Raw genomic sequence first — 24,923 nt, 5'->3', positions numbered from 1 at the left:
CTCCGTCTGTCCGTCCGTCCATGTGTTGCTCTTCCTCTGTGCAAACGAGAGACGGAGAGAAAGGCAGACGGGCAGATCAGCGCTGCAGCAGTCGTGCCCATGAGACACAGCAGTGACAAAAGGGCAGGGATAATAAGGGATAATCATGGCTTTATCCTGTCCCTGCCAATCACACTGGGTAGAGGATTGAGAGACGAAGACAGCAGGCCATGTAGCCCCATGTCCCTGCGCCTGACCAGCTATACACTCCCATTGTGATAGCCTGTAAGACACGCTCTATCCCGTAGATGAGAACCCTAATCCAGCTGCACTCTAACGCTGGCAGATTAGCTGCAAGGTCCCTTCCCACACTGATCCAGGATCCCTCTGTTTCTCCTGAGCGGGGAGGACGGGCTGGTGGATCGAAGAATTTATTGGAAGAAAAGGAGAATATGAGGAGGTGGAGTGAAGAAGAGTGCAGGGACAGGTGGGGGGAGGGGAAATGCTATGAAAAGCAAGTAGGAAAGCAGGGAGAAGGCGAATGGGGTCATACCTCAAACCTCGCCGAGTACAAACAGGATTTGAATTGTGTGAGAAAGGGAGAGTTAGAAGGAGGCCAGAAAGGATGATTTATATTTGAATCAGGAAAGGAAAAAAAAAAAGGAAGATGTTTCTGGTAGCCTAGTTTCTCCTCCACAAAGACCTGGGAAAGCTGCCCAGCCATTAGCGAATGAAAGCAGGGTGAGACAGAGAGAAGAGATGGATGGAGAGAGTGTGGGTGATGATGAAGCTGAAGCAGCTAAATTGTCATGGTTACCATCGCTGGTGTGTGAGAAGGCTGCCTGCGAACACGAGTGTGTGTGTGTTTAAAGTAGAGCACTGGGCTCGCAATGTCAACAAATGTCATGTGATATTTGCAGAAGCTTTATGTAGACTCAAGAAGGTTTTCAGTGTTCCTTTTCACAATAACAACCGAAGAGCCGCTTTCAGCCTGCGTTGCATCATTTTCAGAAGGTGTGTACGAGTAAAGCACTTCCGCCGAAGCACACATCATACATCCGTGAACGGATTCAACACTGCGACAGAGATGATTCACTGAGAAACACTTTGCGCGTAAGCGCGTATCTAAATTTAGTGTTTTTTCTCACAATACCTCGGAGCTGTTAATGATGAGCGAAGAATCCCGAACACATCTGCAATGAATACATGCATACGCGTGTAGCGTAGATCTCCACACTCCGCCTTGAGCTTAGGTTGCTTTTTATATGTTGTGACGCCAATCAGGAATTTGCTGCTGCGTCACTTGTCCCCGTTCTGATTGCTGTTGGCATTAATCATAGAACATGCTGTGAGTATATTATACTCTTCTAAGACAGTATGGATCTCTGTATACATTCCTGTGGTCAACTGTGGTTTGATGTATATTTTCTTGTGGTGGTGGAATCAGCCTCCAGATACATCTTCCATCACCGTTCCTGTCAGTATAGTCAGAGCTCATACATGTTTTTTTCTGAAGCGCCCTAATGTGATGTGATCAACTTCTTTCTTCACATTTTCCCTCCTTTGGATCCCGATCGTCAGCTTTCGTCAAGCACGACTCCACAAACTCACAAAAGCATTGTTCGGAGTCATGCCCACAAAGATAAAGAGCGCCCTACAATCGGCTGTCATGGTGTCACAATAGGTAGAAAAACCATAGAAAACCAATTAAGACCCACTCAACCTCAAGAGCTTCCCCCATCACTCTCTCACAAACACCTCTACGTCTCTGTGCCACCTCTGTTCCCACCGGCATCCTTTCAACTTATCGCATATAGTTGTCAGAGGTGAAAAACTCCAGAGCTGCAACCCTCTTGATGAAACTACAGTACAGCCACGCACTCAACAAAGGTTACGTGATCTCTGCTCTCTGAGGCAGGAGAAGACAGAAGAAGAATGACTGACAGTTTGTGTCAGTCATTCTTCATCTTTTCATCTGCTCCGCCATCTTCTCTTACTTTCTCCTACCTTTTTTTCTGTTCTCCGTCATCTCTCTGTCTCTGCCGGTGTTTACGCAACAAAGGTCTGCCTGTATCTTAATCATACCACCTCCTCTGACTAGTTGAGATTTCTCTGACTGTTCAAGGATGAAATAAACGCGGCCTCAAAAAACAGAGCGATTGCCTCCAGAACGCAGTCAACATCTGCTCAAAAACTAATTGGCTGCCAAGTGATTTTCGCTTTGCTCCAGTATCTTTCCAGTGGAGTATAAAACTTTCTCTTCCACTAAGACTCGGTTAAGAAATTACAGTTTGAAAGTTAACACTGAATCCGATTTGCAGGTTGTAAGCAGTTGTTTGTAAAAACACATTTCTCTGTTTGTGAGCACCTTGTCGCACATATTCTCAGCCTCTGTTAAAAAACTGAAACATCCTGTAACTGGATGCATTTTTTAATATTCCTAACTAGGAAGAACCATCTGCTTTAAAGGGATTGTAAAGAGAAGTAACGCAAAAGTCAGCCTTCATCACCACTAGTTCTTTGCTGTAGGTTTGATGTGTCTGGGCCCTAATGGTATGAATTTAAACGGTACCTCCACCAGTTTTAGACATTATAGTGTGTTGATAGTTCTTGAGGAGTACTTCTGCTTATGTGAAAAAAGTAGTATAGAGGCTTCTGTGGGTCCAGAGGAAGCTGCATGTAATCTGATTAACTGCCACCAATGATGTCACTCAGTTTGCATTTTGGGTATTGTAGGCACCAGGTTTTTGACAGGCAGTCCTCTGGTCTGCATTGTTCTCTGTTAACACTGTCGAACTCGTAATGGCACGAGCGATGTCGACTTTTTTCCACAGATTCTTTTTCCTTTTCAAAAATTGGTTCATACGTTACCCAAAATGCAACATAGCCAATGCATGCAATCACTTACATGCAGCTTCCTCTGGAACACAAAAGGCTTTATACTACTTTTTCACATATTCAGTAGTTCTCTCCAAGACATGTTAACACACTTTAATGTGTAAAATTGGCGGAGTTACCCTTTAAATGATAATGCAGCTGTCACCACCCAAGACAACTGCGATTGGTTAAAAGAAATACGCATGAACCAGAAGATTCTTTTTCCCCTACAGCAAAATGATAATGTGTGCAGCCAGACCTTTGTTTGGACTGACAGACTTGAAGGCTGCTGCACTATTGTTAGATGAAGATTTAATTCCAGTTTCCACCATAATGGCTGACACATTCAATCAATTACTTGAGTTTAGATGAGTTGAAAGAAAAAATGGAGGGTGCCACACTCTGAGCCGTGCTGTTTACGCCTTCACGGTGATATCAAAGAAGTGCAGAGAAAACTTGCATTACAATTATTCAGTGCTTCATTCTGTTTTGCCACTGCTGCTTCAAAATGCCCTTTCAGATCGACCTGCTGAAAAAGGGCAGGCCTGAATGATTGGGCTTGATGACACACAAAGAGGTAGCAGCAGACACCTCAGCATTGATAGGAGTGTCATTTTGCTGTGAGCTACATGCTGGCGTCTCAAAAAATATCCACCGAACCTTGAAAAGTCTCCCTCACTTTACAGGCAGACTAGTGCAGTTGAAAAATCTGATGTGTTTTCAATTTGTGTACTTTCACTCCTTTTGTTTTACAAGTATTGTGCTTGTGTGTTTCTTGATACTTTTAAAACAATGACGAGAAAAAGACATCAGCGGTTGCTGTATTGTGAATGTCAGATGGGAGTTACTGTAGTTGCTTTGACGTCTTGCTGCTGTTTGACAGAAATTCTGCCGAAATCAGGCTGTAGAGAGAGAGCCACACTGATGATTTATAAAGGATGATTAATGATGGAAAATATCCAAGCAAAAAGATGAACAGACACCAACTGCTCTCCAGCTGGGAGATGTGTTTGCAGTTAATTCGCTTTGTATAGTCTCATGAATACATGAATTAACAACTCTGTTAAATGCCACAATCATATAAACACAAGCAAAATAGCCGTCACAAACATACCTCAGTCTGAAAAGACCACCCTATACTTGGCTCAATGGTTGTGTGCTTTGTGCTAACTTTAGCGTCTGAGTGAGTCTGTTGCTACCATTTGGTCTGTTATTTGGCTCAGGGGCAGTGTGCTTTGTGCTACTTTGTTAGCAGCCGAACAACAGTCTGTCTCTGCTGCTGCCACTCACTCGTTCTTTGGCTCAGGGACTGTTTGAAATTGTCAATGTCATGAATCAATAACAAATGTAAAGAACTGACACATTCTCATCAGAAGATTTGAAATGTTTTTGAAATAATTTTTTATGAGGGGTGTACAAAAGGCACTTTAACAGCTCAGAAGATAAAAGTTTGCAGTCCAGCCTTCATTCTCTCTGTTAAATTTCCAAACACAGAAAAGTAAACACAGATCCACCATGAAAACATCTGTTAAATTTCCCCAAGCTTTGTGCTAGCATTAGTGAAAGGCCAAGATTGTAGCTTTTGTGTATTCGTAGCATGGACATTGATTACTGTACAGAGACTTCTCGGTTAGAAGCTGCTGGATAGTGCCATGGTTACATCAAAGCCTGTTGCTATCAATGCATTTGTTAGTTCTTTCTATCGCAGACCTTTTATTGAGACCAAAGTGGATGTTCAGTGGAGCAGCAGGAAGCAACCTTTCAGTGAGATCAGTATGAAAAGGGATTAGTACTGACTCTAGATGCTCCTGAATACATGGCTGTGGGAGAATTGTGGCAACACAGTGGGAGCCCTTCCCCATCGAACGTCAGAGTGAACACGTTAGCTTGGGAGTGGTAAAAAAAATTAAAGTAATTGAGCGAATGATGAAAGAAATTACATGGCAACTGCTTCCTTAATGGGGACGTAGACTTCATTCTCCATCTTACAAAGAAACAGGGAGAGAACGTGCAAGAGAAGAAGAAACAAGACCGTTCAGTGTCCAATGGTGTTATCTGGAGCTGCTGCTTTACACGACACAACACTGGCTGTACAGCTACAAACAGCACTGTTGTCATATCAAAATGAATAATTCATTACCTCAAATGCAAAACCTAAAATGGATGTTTCAACAAGTTTGGGCCAACACCAGGAGCTTCTATATTATTAACAAGCATGTGCAGATGTGCACATCACAAACATCTCTCCCTCTCTGTTTCTACACTCCCCTCAGTCTCTACGATTTTGTTTGAAGTCCCCTTTAAGGAATAATGAAGGAAGTCGGGCTCCATGCTGTCAAAAATATGGCATGAAAAGTATGAAAGTCAGCGTTACTAAACCTGTAAAGGAAAGTATAAGCTGGAGATGGATTAGCTCAACGAGCTGATGTTGTAAGATGCCTAGATTTTACTTCTAAACATACCTTTCTATGTGCCTTAATTAGTTAGTGATCATTTTTAAACATATCAGAATAATTGGTATAATATTATAGATGGCAAAAAGCTCTTAATTCCAGTTTACTCAAATTACAGTTCTTTCCGCAGTTACATTTAATTAATTGTGAGAATGGCTTCAGTCTTCAGTGCCATGAGGACAAATTGATTTGACCGCAGAATTACATTTTAATTCTGCTTTTCACTATCGCTACCTTTTTGTTTTGTTCATTGTGAATGTACATACGTATGCATGTGCTGCAGCCATTTAGCACACATTGTAGTGCAAAGAGGTCTTCTACTTTGAGGTAATGCTTGTGACAACTCTTAAACTGTCTTAAAGGGGACATATAATGCTCATTTTCAGGGTTATAATTTAATTATGCGTTACAGCTAGAACAGGTTTGTATGCTTTAATGCTCAAAAATCAGTTTTCTTATATCATCCAGTGATGCAGCTATTCTCCTGAGTAAGCAGGAATAAAGAAGATTTGCTTAATCAGTTATTACGTGCCAAACTAGCTGCCAGGCATAAATTAGGCAGATGTATGATGTCACCAAGTCACAGAATTAAAGGCAGGACTACTGACGAGTCGTTTCAGGGGCAGTGTTTTCAGAGAGGCGCTTCTGTTGGTTTCTGACTTTGACCTTTTAAGCATTCTAGATCTTTTACATGCAGAATGACAAATATAAAACACTGAAGGAAAAAATACAAATAGCATAATATGTCTCCTTTAATACATGCGTCTCCTGCTTTAAGGCAACTCACTTAAAGGTCCAGTCTTTAGAAATTAGCTGCATTATTTGGTGAGATTGCAGATTGCCGTCAACTGGATACCCCTCACCTCGTCCTCCCTTTCGAAACATGTAGGAGAACCTGCACAGCCGCTAAAAACAGAAAAAACATAAACGAGAAAGTCTCTATCTTAAGGCAGCATTTGATTTGTCCATTCTGGGCTACTGTAAAAGCAGGTCAGACCTCCTGAAGGTGTAAAAATCACAGGTTTTTAGGAAACAAAAACCACCATGGTTTATTAAATGTAGGTTATTATACACTAACATGATTTGGATATCATATCATTATATTATATTTCTGCATCTCCCTCAGTCCTACACATTTAAAGTGGGAAACTGCCTTGGGGTTGCTAAAAAAAGAAAAAAAGGAAGAAACTTGTTTTGGCCACATTGCAAAGACAGCTGTTGAAGCCAGTTTGGCGCTCAAAATGATCCTTTGATAGTTTTGATTATGTTACAATCAACCTCTTTTCTTTACTGTTGTTATCTCAGTTTCACAGTGATTATTCGCCAACAACACCATTTACAAGTGTCTTATGCCTTCTGCCCCCTTTGGCTGCGAGCTGACTGTCATCAGTGGCTGCCGTCTCCTCCACTCACTCCTCCTCTTCTCCCCCACACTCACTTCACCAGAGCGTCTCCCAGAAAAACATGAGGACAGTAACAGTTTAGTCAAGACTCTTGAGTTTGACATGAGTCAGGATGAGAGAGCGCACGTCAACTTTACGTTAAAGTGAATCTACATAGTTTTCTGTTGTAGAAACATTTCGTCATGTTTGAATGTTGTCATGGTCTTGTTCCCTGAGTAAATGACCGCCTCAGTACAGGCCATTTAATGCACTAAAAATGGAATTGAAAATAAATGTAGGCCTTTAATTGATTAATAAAATGTGACATAAATAGATATTAGCTTTAATTTCCGTCTGTGAGTTATTGCTATTTATTGTATTTCTGTATTTCTTTTTTTCCTTTTCTTAATCCATTTCTGCGGCATTATGTAAATACAGAAATTTTAAAAAGTGATGCATACATTTATTTTCAATGTTAATTTTGGCATATTCATGTATTTATTGAGCTATTTATTTATATATTTATTTTTTACTTTGGCAGGTTCAGTCCATTATGAAACCATTAGTTTCATAACCTACCTTTGTAGTTCTCTCACAGTTGAATGGATTGTGACCATGAGCAGAGCACTGAAATGTACATACACTTTCTGTGTGCAGGCAGTGTTCTCGCAGCATTATCCCACTGTAAAGTGCATGCAAGGCCAACACATACTGCATTAACATCTCAAACTCAAATCTCGCTCTGAAGCAATGGCAGGGTGAAGGTGTGAAATTGTATGAGTCCCTGCCCAGTAGAAGACTGACCCAAGCACATGGTCTTAATAAAAACTTTGGGATTGGCTTTGCAGGATGTAGCACTGCAAGCTCCAGGCTGAGTGCACATTGCTTTTTAATAATTTGTGTTTTTGACCTCACACCTATGTGCATGGAAAATTATAGTCTGCCTTGGACAGTTATATGAGAAATGTTCCGCTGTGATGCCTCTAGGAAGTCAGATGGGCAAAGACATTGTACACAGCGTGTTGTGTTGACATGAGGTGAATTTATTGTTTTGAGATGTTTAAAAGAATCTTTTATTAGTAATCAGACAAGTTTGGTTAGGTTTTGGCAACAATGCTGTCTGGGTAGGTTTAAGGAGAGATTGTGGTTTGGATTGACACCAAATGAGAGCCAATGACAACGAATATAAGGTACACAACACACACAGGATGTAAGGTGCCACCCCGGATGAAATATCTAGTTTTTAGGAATTCTCCTCCAAGAAAAGGCTGAAGAAAGTGATGTTGACATAATAAACACCACCTAATGTTAACATACTGTATATCCAACCTAGTACCTGATTCATGTGGTTATTTCTAAGGCTTTCATTTGTAGCATTGGTGGGAGCACGGAGTCATTTTCATCACAGGCAGTGGTTGATGTGATTTCGGAGCAGCCTGGAGGTAAAAATGTGCTACACATAATCCAGCTGTCTAATCTTCGGCGCCCACCAGCTCTGCAACGGTGCCTGCAGCTGGGTAGCGAACCTCCACCAGCTCTGGGGATAATGATTTATGGTTGACCCTTCACACTAACGTCCCTGCAGGAATGACGGAAGCGTAGTCAAACCTGTGTGTGTGCCTGGTGGGGAGAATCTTCAAGCAGGCCCAATATAAGAGAAGCTGAGTCTTGTATTCACGTGGTTTTTGAAGAATTTGAGGCCAATGTATGATTGTGCTCACGTGCAGTAGCATTAAATTGTACACATTTTTCTGTCTTTAGTTGAGTTTTATTGCTCTCCGGCAGGTTTGCTGAGCTATTGCAGTGGATACTCTTTCATTTTTATTAGACACGATCCTCCTAACTTAAAGCTGTCCTCTTCATGTGACTCGTCTGTCTTTCCTTGCTTTTAAGGCTATATGTCATCCATCCTCAGGAAAGAACCCCAAAAAATCACTCATACACGGTTTGTTTGGTTCTTTCATAGTTAATGATCCAATAAGCCTATAAAAGGACCTTGTAGAACTTGAGCGAGGGAACAGCAAAAACAACCACACAGCCTTCAAATCGTGATATGTCGTCCTAAATACCTGAGAACCTTGTCAGCCCAGCACACATTACTTCAGGGCTGGTTAGTTTGGCAGGTCATGTCATACTCCAAAGAAGAAATAATTTCTGTTGACATACAAGCTCCTCAACTCTCACCAAACCCTCCATCAGTGGCTCTCGGTCCATAACGTCAGGGTAAACCTCAGCCTTCCCCCCGTCACACCGAGCGCACTGAGCTTTGGAGCATTAGTGTCGTCCCACACTGCTGGCTCTGGGCCATGCATATTGTATGAGCGTGTAACCTACATCTATCCATGCTTCTGTCAGCGGGGGTCCCCTGATCAGACAGCTTCAGTATGCAGGGTGTAATGGTGTCCAGGGACGTGTTACTTGGTGTTATGTCAATTTATTCCGCCTGTCAAAAGAGATCAATGTCCTGCTGATTTGACTTAAACTCTTAAAACGGCTTCTCAAACGTCTGCCAGAGGCTCGGGGTGTGTGCTCTTTAAACGGGTGTTCAAAATGCATTAAGGCTATAACGATAATGGAGGTTTTATTGAGGTGTGATAAAGGTGGGGTAAAATATTTGCTAATATATTCAAAACATTCCGTGAAAAGTAGTATAAGATGTGTTTGATTCATGTCATCTGCCAAAGCCAATCCTCCCTTTTGAGGTTATAAGCCCACATGACATTATTAATCAAAGTACAGTCATGGTTTTATGGAGGCGCAGGAAAAAAAAAAGAGAAGCAGCGAAAAAGAAGATCTATGAGACACTGAGGTCGACAAACTCCCACTGATGAGAATGAGTGAGCGGATGGGATGTGTTAATGTTGGGATTTAGTAAAGCAGCATAAAATCAGCCAAATGGTGAGGGAAGTAAGAAAAAAGCAGGCTGGCCAAGGAGAACTGTAATCGTCACATGGCTGAGGGAGGAACACTCATGAATAATTTTTCTGTGCACCATATTTATTGACACAATATTCAGTGAAGAAGATCAATCCTTAACAACAAAATCTGTCTCTCTTTCTGTCCTAGATTCTGATCGGGGAAGTGACCAGTTTCTTTGTGAAGAGCGAGGGGGCTCAGGAGAAGACCATAGTGACCGCTGACTGCTGTTATTTCAACCCTCTCCTCCGAAGGATCGTACGTTTTCTGGGTCAGTAATAGTCCTCAAGATCACAATTTCTTTGGCTCTCACTAAATCACATGCTGTATCAAACAGGTGGATGCAGTCACCGTGACATGACATCACCCATTGGTTTGTGGACTAGTGTGGCTGAGAGTCATCAACAACAACATTACGTTTTTATATCTTGTTTATTATTTTGACTACAGGGGTGTGTTGAAGAGCAGCTCCTGTCTTACGGCAACACTGAGAGGACACACTACCACAAATTCAGAAACACTAATTACCCATCGTCAATCATGATTTTTTACTGTGGACATGAAATCGCCCAACCCTAGTCTGACTCCCTTTTAAGAGTCTTTTAGTGCGACCAAACACTGAATAAGACATTATAGGGTGATCACAATGTCACAATGAATTTTCATAAACTCAAAAAATAGGGGCAACACCCAAAACTAAGCTCAGCTCATTAGCAATTTGTGAATCACGCGGTAGCCCCAGCCAATCAGGCAGTGTTGACAAGACTTTGAATAAACCATAGAGATCATAAACTTATTAGTAAACTGTTTGCTGAGGTGATTAATCAAGTGAGAAGTACAGGTTTGCTTATATCCTTCTATTCAATCGGGCTTTACCTTGGAACCTGGAGAGGCGCCCCTTGCTGGACATTAGAAAGAATACAGGTTTAAGGCACTTCACGTTGACTTTTCAGACCCTGAGGCTACTTCCTTTAAAGTCTATGGACTAAATAGAGACATTGTACTCTGGGACCAAGGCTCATTAAGACTTACACTGGTGCTCCTCTGTCATAAGGCCGGAAAGAGCCCTCTTCCTTAGTTTAGGTCTCCTGTGGACTAATTTTGCCTGCCCTTCTCTTCATGTCCTGCTCTGTTGATGTTCTTTGATGTTTTTCATCATCTCTGTTTATCAAAGTTATGAGTCTTTTAGAATGATGGACTTTAGATATGAAGCATAAAAGCAAAGGCTACGTCTCTCTGGCCTTTCCCTCCCACACAGGCACCAGTCAGCCCAACCATTTACTTCCCATCTAAGTGCTTGTTTTTTGACTCCTACCAGTCTCACTGATTCACTTACTCTGAGCTTCCGTACACACACCCTTTCTGTCTCTCAGTTTGTCCCTCTTTTTTTGTTCCTCAGGTGTCTACTCCTTCGGCCTCTTCACCACCACCATCTTTGCCAACGCAGGTCAAGTTGTGACAGGAAACCAGACGCCTCACTTCCTGTCCGCCTGCCGGCCAAACTACACAGCTCTGGGCTGCCAGTCTCCGCTGCAGTACATCGCAGAGCGCAGAGCCTGCACAGGAAACCCATACCTGGTGGTGTCTGCCCGAAAATCCTTCCCCTCCAAGGACGCAGCGCTCAGCTTTTATTCAGCCATCTACACAGTGGTAGGGAACTTTATTAAGGAACCTTGTGAAAGAGACACACGGGTAGTTGTGGGACGTAATGACGGTGTGCTGGTAAAACAGGTTGTGTGTTGATCAAAGCACAACACACAACCTTGCAGTCTAAGTCTACTGTAAGTTCTTCAGACTTATCAGACCTTTACAAAAGTTGCCTGACTAGAAAGTAGTGCTAAAGTTTCTGTCAACATGTTACAATCTTCTCTGGATCTTTAGTGGAATAATGTATAATAATATTATTGGACATTATTTCAAAATGAAGAAACATGTTGGGTGATTTTTACTGACTCAACACTTCTCGCGTCTCAACTGGCTAATTTCTGATTGGTCAGTTTATGTAGCCTGAAGGCCCGGACGCAACAGGCAAACAGTCAGCCTGAAGGCATCGCCGGGGCATCAGTTTATGTTTGTGTCATTCGTTCTTGTCGGCAGCTTTTTCGTTAGTTGAGTATGTAGAATGCTTGGCGGCTTGGTGGTGAGAGAAATCACTGTGATTGGCGATTCAGGTATGCGGATCAGTGCATGAGAAGAAAAGCATCAGAAAAAAAGTCAAAAAACCCTTGTGCTTGTCGCTGTTGTATCCATGATTTCACCCATTCACACAGTTTCTACCTATTTTTCTCCTCTGCCTCTTCGCTGGTGCCAGGTGCTACTTTTCATCAGACACATTCTCGATTGGAAGTGGCTATATTAGTAAGAGTGGTTTAAAAACATTGCTGCGGTTTGTATATCGGCACAGAGGTATTTCCTGTGAGTCGAGATTGTTAACCGTTGGCTGTCGTCTGTGCGCTGTGTTCAGTACAACTTTTTGACCTGAACATAGGAGACATGAGGCGTCACAGCAGTCAGTCTGCAGGGGAAAAAAAACAATCTTGGAGCGTTTGTTCTCTTTTTAATTACAGTGCCATGTTCCTGTTATTTTTTTTGGAAGCATTAAACCAGTCAAGGCAGTCCTTTCATGCTGCTTTTTATTTGTACCCCATCAAATCCTCCAGATGCTCTAAAATCGCTGCAGAGTGCGGCCTCTTGTGGCTTTTTCAAGCTGTTCAGCCCATTAAGCCATTCGAGCTGTAGCACCGTTTGAATGATCTCAACTGGCTGACTGTAGACCTGTGGAGTCAACACCTGGTTCAGCTCGCCGTGAACAGATAATATGCTATTTTATTTATGTCAGACACTTCTCTGTCATCCAGATGTACGTGACCCTGGTGTTCCGGACCAAAGGGACTCGTCTGACCAAGCCCACCCTGTGCCTGGTGCTGCTGTCTCTGGCCGTGCTGGTGGGGGTGATAAGGGTTACCGAACACAGAAACCACTGGAATGATGTCGTGGCTGGGTTTATCACCGGAGGGGCCATCGCTGCCTTCCTGGTGAGAATGAGAGGACAGAGGAAAGGGAGATAGGGGGAGGGAGAGGAGGGTGGAAGAAGAGATGGATTCAGGGATCACAAAAGGGTGAAGGAGAATGGATGGATAGATGGAAATGGTCGAAAGACAAGCGTGAAAGTCTAGAGGATACTGCACTCTGCCCTTTCATCATCTTCAGGGAAAGTGAATATCAACACACAAAACGTGATCTGTCACCTTTCTGGTCAGTTTTTACGAGTATGTTAAGAAAGTAAGATTTATTTTGATTATCAACAATCCATAGTTATTAGTAATTAAATATCTGCTTTGATAATACATTCATTTAGAATTTTATACATTTAAATCGAATCAGATTAATTTCACTGGAGTCAACATAATTCACAGCTTCTCTTTAGTCAGCTTTAGCAGAAGCTTAGCTTAGTTTTTCGCTCCATCCTGTTTAATTTAGCTGCTGTATTGTGTCATGTAGAAATGCTAACTGATGATTCTGGTTATTTAGATGTATTGTTTTTCAGTCACAGGGAAAAATCTGTCATGAAATAGTTCAGTCCCGGCTATCTCACTCTTTGGATTTAGCTTGATATGCTGAGAGTAGTTTACACAGAGGTCCAAACCATAGAGCGGTAGTTTTGGTGATGTAATCATTTTTAAATAGCACAACAGACACCAAAACTATCTCAACTTTGACCAAATACGTGGGTTAGTCGTGTTTTGCCTTTGTAGGATAGGATGGTATGATAAAGGGAAAAGGGAAAGATTGAATCGGTGAAGAATTCAAAGAGAGAGAGCAGTGTTGGTGTGATGTGGGTGCAGGAGAGATGGTGGGAGGATGGCCTGATGATTAAGGTGAGCTTGAGGCAAAAGAGCCTGTGTGATAGAGGACATTTTTACACTCATGAATGTGAATGGGCTGATCTGAATCTTTACAATGGCACATTCAAGCCTTGGTATCTCTTGGACTGAATCAATTTTCTGGAGAAACTTCTAGGGTTAGGGTTAACTTTAAGATCAAAGTGCCCCCTATCTTGTTAGACCTCCTCCCATATTTCTTTCTTCCTCTCTCTTTCTCTTATCTCTCTAACTCTCTCCTTCACACAAGTGTCCTCTTCAGTATCTGTTCCCATGGCACTCGGAGCATTTTGAGAACCAGAAAGCCATCCATGCCTGTGCTGGAACAAATCCCTCTTACTCCTTTCTTCTTTTAACCTTTTTGCTGTGATCTCCATTAGGTATCATGTGTGATCAACAATTTCCGGCCAACCCAGATTGCTGCGCCGCCTCCTCCGCCTCCACAGCGCCAAGAACCCCCTATGGGGATGCCTCTTCTCACCCTGCCCCGCGTGGAGAGTCCACTCGAAAAGTTAAGTGGCCTCCAGGTAAGGGAAGGGGGAAATCATTCTGTAAGAACATAAATAGATAGCTGAGATCATTGATAGTGTCCATGTCGTATTTGTTTTTGACTGAAAGGTGTCTTTTAGTGAGACAAATAGGCCTACATATTGGCCATGCGTCCACCACTTTGGTCCAAATTAAATATCTCACCAACTATCAGACAATTCATGCTCCAATGCAGATGGATCTGATTCACCACTGATCCCCACATTTCTCCTCTAGCGCCACCATGATGTTGATGTGTGGTTATTACTATCACATGTCACAACTATTTAGTAGATTGTCCTGATATTTGATGCAGACATTCATACCCCCTCAGGAGGAATAGTAGTTACTTTGGCGATCCTAAGCACTGTCATCTAGTCAAAATATCAATGTGGTTTATGCCCAAATAGCCAAAATGAATACATTTCCCATGAGCCATAGCTCTAGTACTTTGACCAAGTAGGTAGGTAGTTCTGTTTAGCGTTAACATACTTACGTACGTAACTTACCTAGCTTCAACTTAACCAAGTAGCTTTTTCTGCGTACGATCTGTGTTTCCAAATGTTAACTATGGAACGTACATAACACCACATACACGATTTCCTTCCTCATTGTGATGTCAGGTACTGTGTTGTTAGCAACATACATACCTCGTACAGCCTCAGAGACATGCTAGCATGGCTGTAGGCTCTTAGTGGTCTTAAATGTGTATCTGTTACTCCTCTTTTTGTTGTCACTTTTGTTGTCGCTTTGTGTCTTGATGTAATGGATGCTTCTTGCTGTCATTTTTCTCTGCTGTGAACACACTATATGTTGTCTAGAGTCTAGACATCATCATTTTGCATTCTTTTCTCTCACTGTCTCAGTCAAGTAAAGTTTATCTGCTCTACTCCCTTCATGTTTCATGTCCTAAATGTTGGAAATGTTATACATTCTTTGCTTCACTTCCTCTCTACCTCTCCTAATCTTTTTGTACTTTTCCTGCCTGTTAGGCTCCAGGGCTACCGTATTCTGAGATCACATGACCATCAGCCAATCCCGTCCCCCACCCCTCCCGATGTGCTTCTTCCCTCACGGCGTTGCCTCACCAGCGCAGTCTAGACCTGCCCACTGAAATCCCCCCGCCCTGCCGCGCCCATCCTGAGGGACGGCATCCTCTCCGACGAGTCAAGTCCACCCAGGTTTGAAGGTCCACCAATCACAGGAGGCAGAACAGCAACATGTGCACATGGCGAGCATGGCTGTAACCTGTCATCCGCTAAGGACCAAAAGGAGATGGATATACGTCCTTCCGTCATCCTCTGACCTGTTTGTCCTCCAAGATGGCCTCCTTTTTCTTTCAGGTGTAAAAGAACCAATGAAAGACTCGCCAAAGCCAGAGCTGTTGAAGCAATACTGTGTCCTATTTGCTCGTCCTGTTTTCCACAAACACCCTTCAGTGACTCTAAAGACTGTTGGCTGGTGATGACTTGAAAAAAACTCAGCGGAGCTGAGGGTTTTTTAATGACGAAAGAAAATCCTAATCACTGGTGTATCGTCCTCAGAAGACCATTTTGTAACACTCAGGACAATATAATGGAAAAAAGGGACAAGATTAAAATCAAAGACCTTTATGTAATCAAAATGCAGGTACCGTCAAGTATTATGGTACAGATATTTTTTTTCTGTCCGCATAACTAACTGAAGAGATGCTGTCAAAGAGGAAAGCACTTTTGTAAATTATAGCACAGATGAAGTGTTCTGTCAGCTGTGTTGTAACTTATTTGTGTTGGAGACTGTGGGTCTGATCTTTTGCTGTACATTGTGTGAAGTGACAGAAGAGAGATTTATACATGCTAGAGTTGTGCTTGTGATTCCACATTTGTTTGGGGGCATCACTGAATTTATCCCTGAGGTGAACTGAACTAGATTTCCATTAACTTTCCAAATAGATTTTATGTATTTACTATTCAGGTGTGTGTGTGTTTATAAGTGTTACGTCCACGCTGTGAAATATTTGGAAAGTTTTTATCATTTTACTTACAGCCTATTACCCTGTTCTTTGTTCGTGTTGGTTTGCACAAAAGTCTGACTTTCTCTCTCCCTAATCCACTTCAGCACATTTATTCCACTTTTGTTTCCTTAACTGTATCTAAATGTTAAATTATTCTCGCCCGTTGCTTTCCAAAATGAATGTTTTATAAGTGTAGTATGGCATCAGTTGTTGATGCCACTGTTTATCCATCTGTCCTGTTCAGTTACGTCCAGATTTTCATGCTTCATCGCCATCATTTCCACACACTGACTTTGGAAAACCAACGGCACAGACCAGTGTGTAACACGGAGGTAAAACCTCTGCATTGTGTATAGTTTTGTACAGTATATAGGTTTCTTTACACAGTATAGTATACTACATTATCATTGTGTTTAAACTGTGTGACCGATGTGAATCTATCTGAAGCTGTCTTGTGAGAACATGAGCAGTCGCCTGGTCTGAAGCAGGAATGTAGCGCAGTGGAGAAATGTGTGAAATCTAACAGTGTACGGCCGCTGTGTTTGGCTCACAACCTGCTTTGGTTCTGCTCAGTTCAATAGGACACTTCAGGCAGGTGATACAAGTGGGAGAGTTCACAATGGGTTATATAAAGAAGACAATGCTACGGTTTATTAAGCGTGTGTGTGTGTGTGTGTGTGTGTGTGTGTGTGTGTGTGTGTGTGTGTGTGTGCTTCTAGGATTTGTGTGTATGTTTATAATGAGCACACTGTATGGCAGCATAACTGTTAATTTGGCAATCTGTTTTCTTAAGTTAAACTGTCAAAAGTAGCTGCTATAATTACACACTTGTGCTTGTGTGGAACTGCAGGCCTTCAAAGGACCCCTGCCAAGGCGTCCTAACAATGCCTGTTATAGCAGAAGGTGCTCATTATAGCTCTGAGATTACCTACAGTAAAACTTTTCAGTCTGAATTTTTTGTAAAAAAAAAGGAAAAAAGAAAAATTAAGTAAAAATAGAAAAAGAAAGCAGAAGAGATAGATAACACCATAACTGTCCAAATAATGTTATTTTCATGTTAAAATGTCTCTGTTTTGTATTTATATACCAAAATAAATTGCGATTACCACACATCGCTGCCTGAATTACATTTTTCACTTGATACGTTACTACTCATCGCACACTTCAGGATTATATCATTGCTGTTGTTCACTGCTGTTCATTTGAGACATTACTGTACAAACATTACAGTACAAAGAGACTTTTTGTATTTTATTCACCTGTCTTAAATCAATTGGTCAGTCAAACTTTGGGCAATAAATCTGTCCCACTGCAGACTTTTTAGACAAAACACAGGCGTTACGAATAACATTTGAGTGTCCAAGTAAGCCTTGACAGTGTGACAGTGATCCGGCTTGAGCGATACCAGGACTCTAAAACTGAAACTGTTAAATACTATTCAGACATCATTCAGTTTCAGTGAATATTTATACCTGTGCCTTTCGTACTGTGATATGCCAGAAAGTCCTACAGCACTGTGCAATAGAATCAGGAATTGAGAAACTCTAATGGGAAAGTACTGCCCCTTAGCGGCCATTACCCAGGAGAGATAAGAAGGTGGCAAACTGTGAACATAAAATATCAGCATGTATAATTCACTTTGACTCAGTCCATCATGAAGGATGCACATGTGCAGTAAATTCCGTGACGAATACTTTCAACATGGCGGGAGATTGTAAAAACCAGCAGAGTGAAATGTGGGACCAGCTCAGTTCAGAAGGCTGTGGTTGTGTGCTGCAGACACAGGGTGGCAGTGTTAACCACGCTATCATAAAGACAGAGGCAACCAAGAGAGGAGCCTTTAGAAATTCACCAGTTTAATATTTATGAAATGAAACGCAGCACATTAAGAATGTAAAAATATGCTAAAATAGAAAAGAGCATTTCTAAAATGTTTTTCACTTGAGACCTCCGCTGGCCCACATTAGGCATTAGTCATCAAGCTAATACATGTAATGTAATGGCACAATAACTTTGAAATGTAGATACATGGGCAATTTATCTTTTTCTCTTCCTTTTTGCTTTTTCCCTCAATTGGCCCGATCCCGCCCCGCCCCCCTGCTTGTGTCTCTTTGAGTATGCTTTTGTCAGTCTTGTTAACGACAAGAGCACACACACACACGCACGCACAAACAGAGAACTCTATGCACTCTCTCGACAACATTATCTTTTCCGGAAATTGCTTCTCAAGCACAGCCGGAGCCCCATTAGAAAAGAAGAGCTCTACGCTGTAACCTTTTTAAAAAGCCATTAGTGATGCACCTGCTTCTCTCCCTCCCTCTCCCTCTCTCTCTCCCTCTCTCTCTCTCTTCCTATTTGTGTGTCCTGTTTGTCTCTCTTGTTAACACTGACACACACACACGCACACACAAAGAGTTTCTCCATCCTGATTGCCAGCTTCCCCCATTCCCAATCCTACAAACTGACTACTGAGCAGCACAAGCATCCTTCCACTCCAATTAGAGTATGAATCACTGACATTTTAAAGTTCTGCACCAGGGTGAAAAAACCACTCAATTTGATAATTCACGTGTGTTATTCTAATGGCGGGTGAGTGTTAAATCAATGTTTTGGACGTGAATGATTCTCTCTCAAAGCCACACTGGGAAAACAAGACATTTCCTAATGTGTCGTGTCACTGAAGTGGGCAGGGTAGATTTACGCCATCACAGACGGGTTAGAAACTCATTTTGGTGATTCATTCAGCATTTTCCTGAATTCGAGCAAAGTGTAGAAATTAGATTTTAATTATAAACGTTCTTCCCACTTGTAGTGCCTAAAGGTTTTTGTCTCAGTTATGTGATATCTTAAACACTCAGAGCCATTCCTGTGAGACACAAGTGATTTGTTTTTTGCTTTGGTCGCCTCCACGTTAGCATCACTTACTTTTAGTGAATGGGAGTGACACGATGCAGTATAATGTTCATGACATACACACGCACACGGTACATACTCATTTTATGTAGAAGAACATTTGAATGTGTGTGCAGTGCTTAAACCAAATGGAGAGCTGCAAATAGTGAACTGTTACTAAGTTACTTGATAATGTGTTGCTCTCCTTTTAGATCCAGTGGCTAAAAAAAAGCATAATTAACTGTTTATAGGTTTATAGTTAACTTCAAATAAATGTATAACAAAGTACTCATTAAGTTTAATAAAGCAACAAAAAAGCTTGGTAAAGGTTAGCAATGGGAATATCTGAGTGCAATATATAAGAATTGACTACCTGCAAAATTCAAACTCCAAACAAATAGGGGGCAGCAGAGTTACTGCTAATTGCTGCTACCTGTAGCTGCCGTAAGCTAGTTTGCTAAGTAAGCAGTGCAGCTAGCCATCCTGTTAGCTGACTCTGCCAGGCCTGGGGAGCACTGAGGGAGGGTTAGTATCATTCACTATCTGATTATTGCCTCCGAGGGTAGATAGTGGAAGCCAATTAACAGACTGGAGATGCTGGAGCTAGCTAGTTAGCATGCAAACCTCACTTAGTATCTCTCCAGTACATGAACATCTCTGTTATAATAGATTTTAGTTTTAAATAGTTTTTTATGTTTTAAACTAATATTGTCATTTTTTTCTTAATTTATTTTTTTAAATGTGTTTATTTCTCAAACCAAGGTTTTAAACATGAGGTTTTGTTATCTGGACAGAAAATCTGGTGTCATATTAGCACAAATATGGCAAATTTTGTTTCAACCTACCACTGCAGTCCATCACTAATTCTAATAATTCTAATATTTAGATTGTTTGTGCTATTATAAAGAATTACTAGAAACTCATGAAGCTTTTATTAACGTTCTTAAGTGTCGATAAACTGTTAACATGTTTCATCAAAGTGCCTACAAATGTCTTATAATCAATCTTACAATAGCTAGAAGTGTTTATGATGCTGTTATTGACTCTTGCATGCAGTTCTCTGATATCAACTCATATAGTCTTATTAACACATAATATTAACTAGCAGCTCATGAGGTCTAACGATTCAGATGCTTCAGAAGCAATGTCTATTCGTTTATTTATTTCATTTTTTTAATGGAATTTGGAATTTATTCTAGAGGGTTTTTATTTCATCATTATTTTTTTATTGTTAATTCTTTGCTACGTCCTGATTAGTGGAGTCATGAGTGCTTTTAACTGGTTTTTATTATGTTTGTCGGTGTTGGTGTAAAATGTGTGTCAAGATGAAAGCCTTGTTTTTATGTATGAGTGTATCCAAGTGAGTGTGTATGAAAGAGATTTTACAATTTTATTATCATCTGCTCCTGTTTATATGTTTCTGGTACATACTTCTACATTTGTCAGTAAATTAATTACGGCACTAAATACAGATGAAGTGAACTGAGAATATCATTGCACTGATAAACTTTGAATTCTTTGAATCCATCTACTGCAATCCAGATCTATCTACAGACACATCTAAGGCAACCTGAACCTGAACCTAACTGATGCTCATTATAAGGACCTTAAAGCAAAATTATGTATAAATTACCACCAGACCTACCCATTTCTGTTAGAGGATGATAGCTCTACCAGATCGCTGATGAGCGAGTTGTATCATATGTACTGTCAACAGGTTTTGACAGGAGGGAGAATGTGTGCAATGAATAAGATGATATATTTGGTTCTGCTGCATCGATTCTGATCATCTTTTAAAAAACAACATCTGTTGTGAGTCATACAGTCCTAAACTGTTAGTGTGCTCTTTAAAGCATTTATGTTTCCTGAGAGAAAGCGAAATCAAACCAAAAACCAAACTGTTCTGAGACGTTTCATTTATACATAAGAGATTGATATATGAGCGACCGTGTGTGTATGCCTAGGTTTGCTCGAGTGTGTGTACCTGTGATTTCCTGTGATGGGCTGAACTTTGCTCCCTGACTCAGTGTCTGTCTGTTTGGCGTAATGCTCCTGACCCCGAGGTCACACACTGTCTGGGGGCTGTGTGTCTGTGTCTGTGTGTGTGTGTGTGTGTGTGTGTGTGTGTGTGTGTGTGTGTGTGTGTGTGTGTGTGTGTGTGAGGGGGGGGGGAGAAGAACGAGAAGAAATGCAGAGGAAAAAAGTGAGTGTTGGTGAGTATGTGAGTATGCTGAGAGAGAGAGAGAGAGAGAGAGAGAGAGAGAGAGAGAGAGAGAGATAAAAAGTCTGTGGATGAGTGTGGTTTATCGCATCCAAAAACAAACCAGCAGCCCCTGGGTAATAAAAATGTACTATCTGTCATAGTAAATTACAAATATTGGTCTTCGCCTTGCTGCAGTCTCCTGATTATGCTCAATGGTCTGCCTCTGACAATTATGAAGCCATTAACACTGTGTGAGCGTGTGTGTGCGTGCACGTGTGCGTGTGTTTGAGAGCGAGAGAGAAAGACTCTGCTTATTTGAGGAAATATGCTATCGGTTTTTTATGGCCTTGAAGGCTCCAGTGCCTTACAGCATCAGCCTTGTGGGCTCTCAAACATCAAATTTACATGTTTGCTGCCTGTCTGCGGCTCGGTCTCTGATGCCTCGAACGAATTGAAGAGAGCGAATAGAGGAGGGAAGAGAAGAAATGGATGAGAATTAAAGATAAGTTATGGCAAAAACAAAAGTCAATTTAGCTCTTGCGTGGAGCTTGTTTGGGTCATTACTGAGCATTCGGCATGCATGCATACACACACACACACACACACACGTTTTGGGTTTCAAGGGGCAGCTCCTTTACAGGCCACCAGATGAGGAGAGGATTAGAAAGGGCCTTACCATCAATCCCATCCAGCACGTCTGCTAAGGAAGACCATCAACCGGATACAGAGGTCCCCAGAGACTGGATTAGGAGTAGGAACACACACACTCACACGCACAAGCACTCACCACAAGCCATGTGGAAACCTCTGTTAAGACCCTGCTGGGAGCAGGACTCAAGACACACGAGCTGAGACTCACTTCAGTCTATTACGGTTTCAGAACTAATGACAGAGTGGCAGCTTTGTCTGACATGTTCCTCTATTTCTGCATCTGATGGATTATGTATAGTAATAAAAACATACAAAGCAGGAAAGTATATCCAAGAGTGAAGACAACAACATAATTAACTGTAAAAGAATGACTACAATGGAAGTATGAATACCTTCACCAAGGCTCAACAGTCCCCTTTAATTCAATTAAGCCAAACTCAGTGTTATATAAAACACATGTGAATCCAATAGAACCATTATATATATATTTTTGGATTTTAAGTATTGGCATCTTATTGTTCTCGCTCATATCCCCAAATATGCCATATTTTTTAAACATCAAGATCCACCAAGAATGTAACCTCCTTTGTGGAGGTGACGATATTTAACTTTGTATTTTACATTTATTTAAAGAGCAATTACGTCAAAAATATGTTGTCAAAATAAGTCACTTAAAAAGAAAGACACAAGAAAATAGGGGCATTTAAAAAACATAGCGGAATGTATTCACAAAAATAGAAATCAGAGAGAGATTTTAATTAATTAATTAATTAATTGAATCAAAATGTATGAAATGCAAAATGCATCGCAATGCAACAGCCCAGCAATAAATCCTTAAAATCGAGTCAGTCAGCTGTTTTTTTTCTTTCTGTAGTGTGTGTTGTTTTGTGCAGCATTAATTTAGAACCTCTTTTATGAGTGTATGATATTATATATATTCTTTTCTTGTTGTGTCCAGTGTTGCCACAATATAATGTTTTGTCATATTGCTTTGCTTAACATTGAGCGCAGTTTGCTTTTTTAGTCCGATTCTAACATACCTTTATGGTGTAAACAGCATAGTTTAAAAATGCATGAGTTGAAGCAATATTCTACACCATTATAATAAGCCTCAAAAGGGCAGCTGGCTTAGGTTATTTATTGCATGGCTATTGCACAGGATTGCGTTGTATTTTACAGGTTTCTCCACCCCCGTTATTAAGAATATTACAGGAGTCGCAACACAGCATGGAGGCGCTATGAATGCAACATAAACCACAACGTTTCACATCTTAGCTTATGTTTTGGTGTCATAAAAGGCTAATAAAAAACATCATGGAATGGGTGCAATAAACTCTCGAGTGAGGAATACAAACATACCTAAAGTCATAACACTCCGAAAGCAGACAATGTAAGGAAACTACAGCACCTCAGATTTTGTCGTGGGGCTCTTTTTCCTGTAAGCTTCAGTTTGACAGGGCTTGACAGTGGAACTTCTGTGTTGTGCTGGAAGCCGGTCATTAGTTTATGTTGGTGGACTCCATTTCTAAACTACTATTAGCTACTTTTGCTCTCTGTTAGCGGAGCGGAGAGAGGTACTGAGGAATGGCACTTGAGAACATGCATAAAGACACATCCTTTAGTTTAGACTGCTGTTTAAAAAATGCAAACCTGAGTCCTTCACAAAGAAACCCTCTGCAGCAGCATTAAAGGTGCACTATGTAGTTTTGGGGAGGAGATTTTAAGATCTTCATCGATTGACGTTTTACGCCTAAACACATCAAATAAACAAACTCTCTTCATTTTCCAAACTGGCCTTTAAGCTGTATTCTGTAACCATGTTTTTGTTATATTTGCTAAAATTGTCATTATGATCTGACAATAGAATAAGATACAGGTCAGCTGTGTAAAAATCCACCGTCTGTGGCTCCACCCAGTGGCCCTAATTTGATTTGCAAGAATCCACCGCTCCCAGCTCAATACAACCAATCAGAGCCAAGAGGAGTGTCTGAGAAGTGTCAATCACTCTAGTGCATGCATGGCAGCCCCCTCCCTCACACAGCCTGTACTGGGCAGTGCCCCTCCCCCGAGCAGGCGCAGTGCCTGCTCTTACCTGATCAGATACTTTCAAGCCCAAACTGTAAATAGTGGTGGAGAACAGACAACAACAACAGAGCCAAACCGAAATGCCCGACCATTGCCCATGTCAAAGAGAAGAAATAAGAAGACTGATGAAGAAAAGCAGTGTGAAAAGAAAGAATTGGACCGAGCCAGAGAGAAAACAAGGATAAGTATCGAAGTGTCATTTCAGAGGTGGAGGGAGCTGCAGGATTTGTAAGGACTTTTCTGCTGGACAAGTAAGGACCCCTGCTTGATTTATGTTTCATTATATGTTTTAACCACAAGGCTATGGTGGCTGGCCACTCCGTCTACCACGATGTTAAGAATAGTGGTTGTTACTCAGGATATCTACGGTGATCTGCATGAGGCACATTGTAATTTAGTTGTATTGATCAGAAATAGAACAATCGGGGCGTAGTTTGCTGTTGTTATTTTGAATGCGCAGTCTTGGTTATCTGGCGTCCTCTGTTTCCGTGGTTACAAGCCTGCTGGTAGGCTTCTCTGTGGGGAGGGGCTTTGAAGGCAGGGCTGCAGCACAGCAGAGGAAGAAGGAGGGACCTGGGAGCTGTGCTCATTCAAATATTCTGACTAAGTCCACTTTTTTCTCAGAACTCCAGACTGCAGCTTTCAAGGACAGCACAATTCCATACTGTTTCACTTTGTTTATATGTGGCAGACCCTGCCACCTTTCTAGTTTCAACATTGTCTGGGGGCCTTATTTTCTTTTGAGAGCAGCTTGTTTTATCAGTTTTTGCAAATATATATATATATTTCTGGGTTTGTGTTATTGCTTAATTTACTGATGTTTTGTGTCTTTTCTGCATCAATTAACCTCAAAAGATAAATCACAAAATCCAGGCACCATGATGACAGCTGTAAATATAATGAAATATAATGCAGTAAGGCTGTACATTCCAGTTTCTACTGAGTGGAATTCATACAGGTATTCTAAATATCAAGGGGGCTGCATCTCCTGCAGCCCTCGAAAATCTCCACCAATGGAACTTCTCAGTACAGACAGATGTACTATCTGTCCCCATGTGTTGATGTGTTGATTTCAAGTGCATT

At 41.3% G+C, this 24,923-nt stretch overlaps 1 protein-coding gene across 4 annotated transcripts in view; it reads left to right on the top strand.

The window, feature by feature from the left end:
* plppr2b (phospholipid phosphatase related 2b) overlaps positions 1-17,126 on the top strand; it is a 49,991-nt gene extending 32,865 nt beyond the window's left edge. For 2 of the 4 annotated variants that reach the window (XM_030431657.1, XM_030431678.1), the window contains 5 exons: positions 9,758-9,878; positions 11,007-11,257; positions 12,466-12,642; positions 13,869-13,999; positions 15,009-17,126. In XM_030431657.1, the coding sequence (XP_030287517.1) occupies positions 9,758-9,878; positions 11,007-11,257; positions 12,466-12,642; positions 13,869-13,999; positions 15,009-15,117 (789 nt within the window). In that variant the 3' untranslated portion in view covers positions 15,118-17,126. The other 2 variants (XM_030431671.1, XM_030431664.1) reach the window with 2 other exon arrangements.
* Positions 17,127-24,923: the final 7,797 nt, after the last annotated feature.

Source organism: Sparus aurata, chromosome 1 (assembly GCF_900880675.1).
Source record: "Sparus aurata chromosome 1, fSpaAur1.1, whole genome shotgun sequence".
Classification (NCBI taxonomy): Eukaryota; Metazoa; Chordata; class Actinopteri; order Spariformes; family Sparidae; genus Sparus; species Sparus aurata.
Note: the sequence above shows the minus strand (reverse complement) of the source record. Positions and strands in the feature narration are given on the sequence as shown.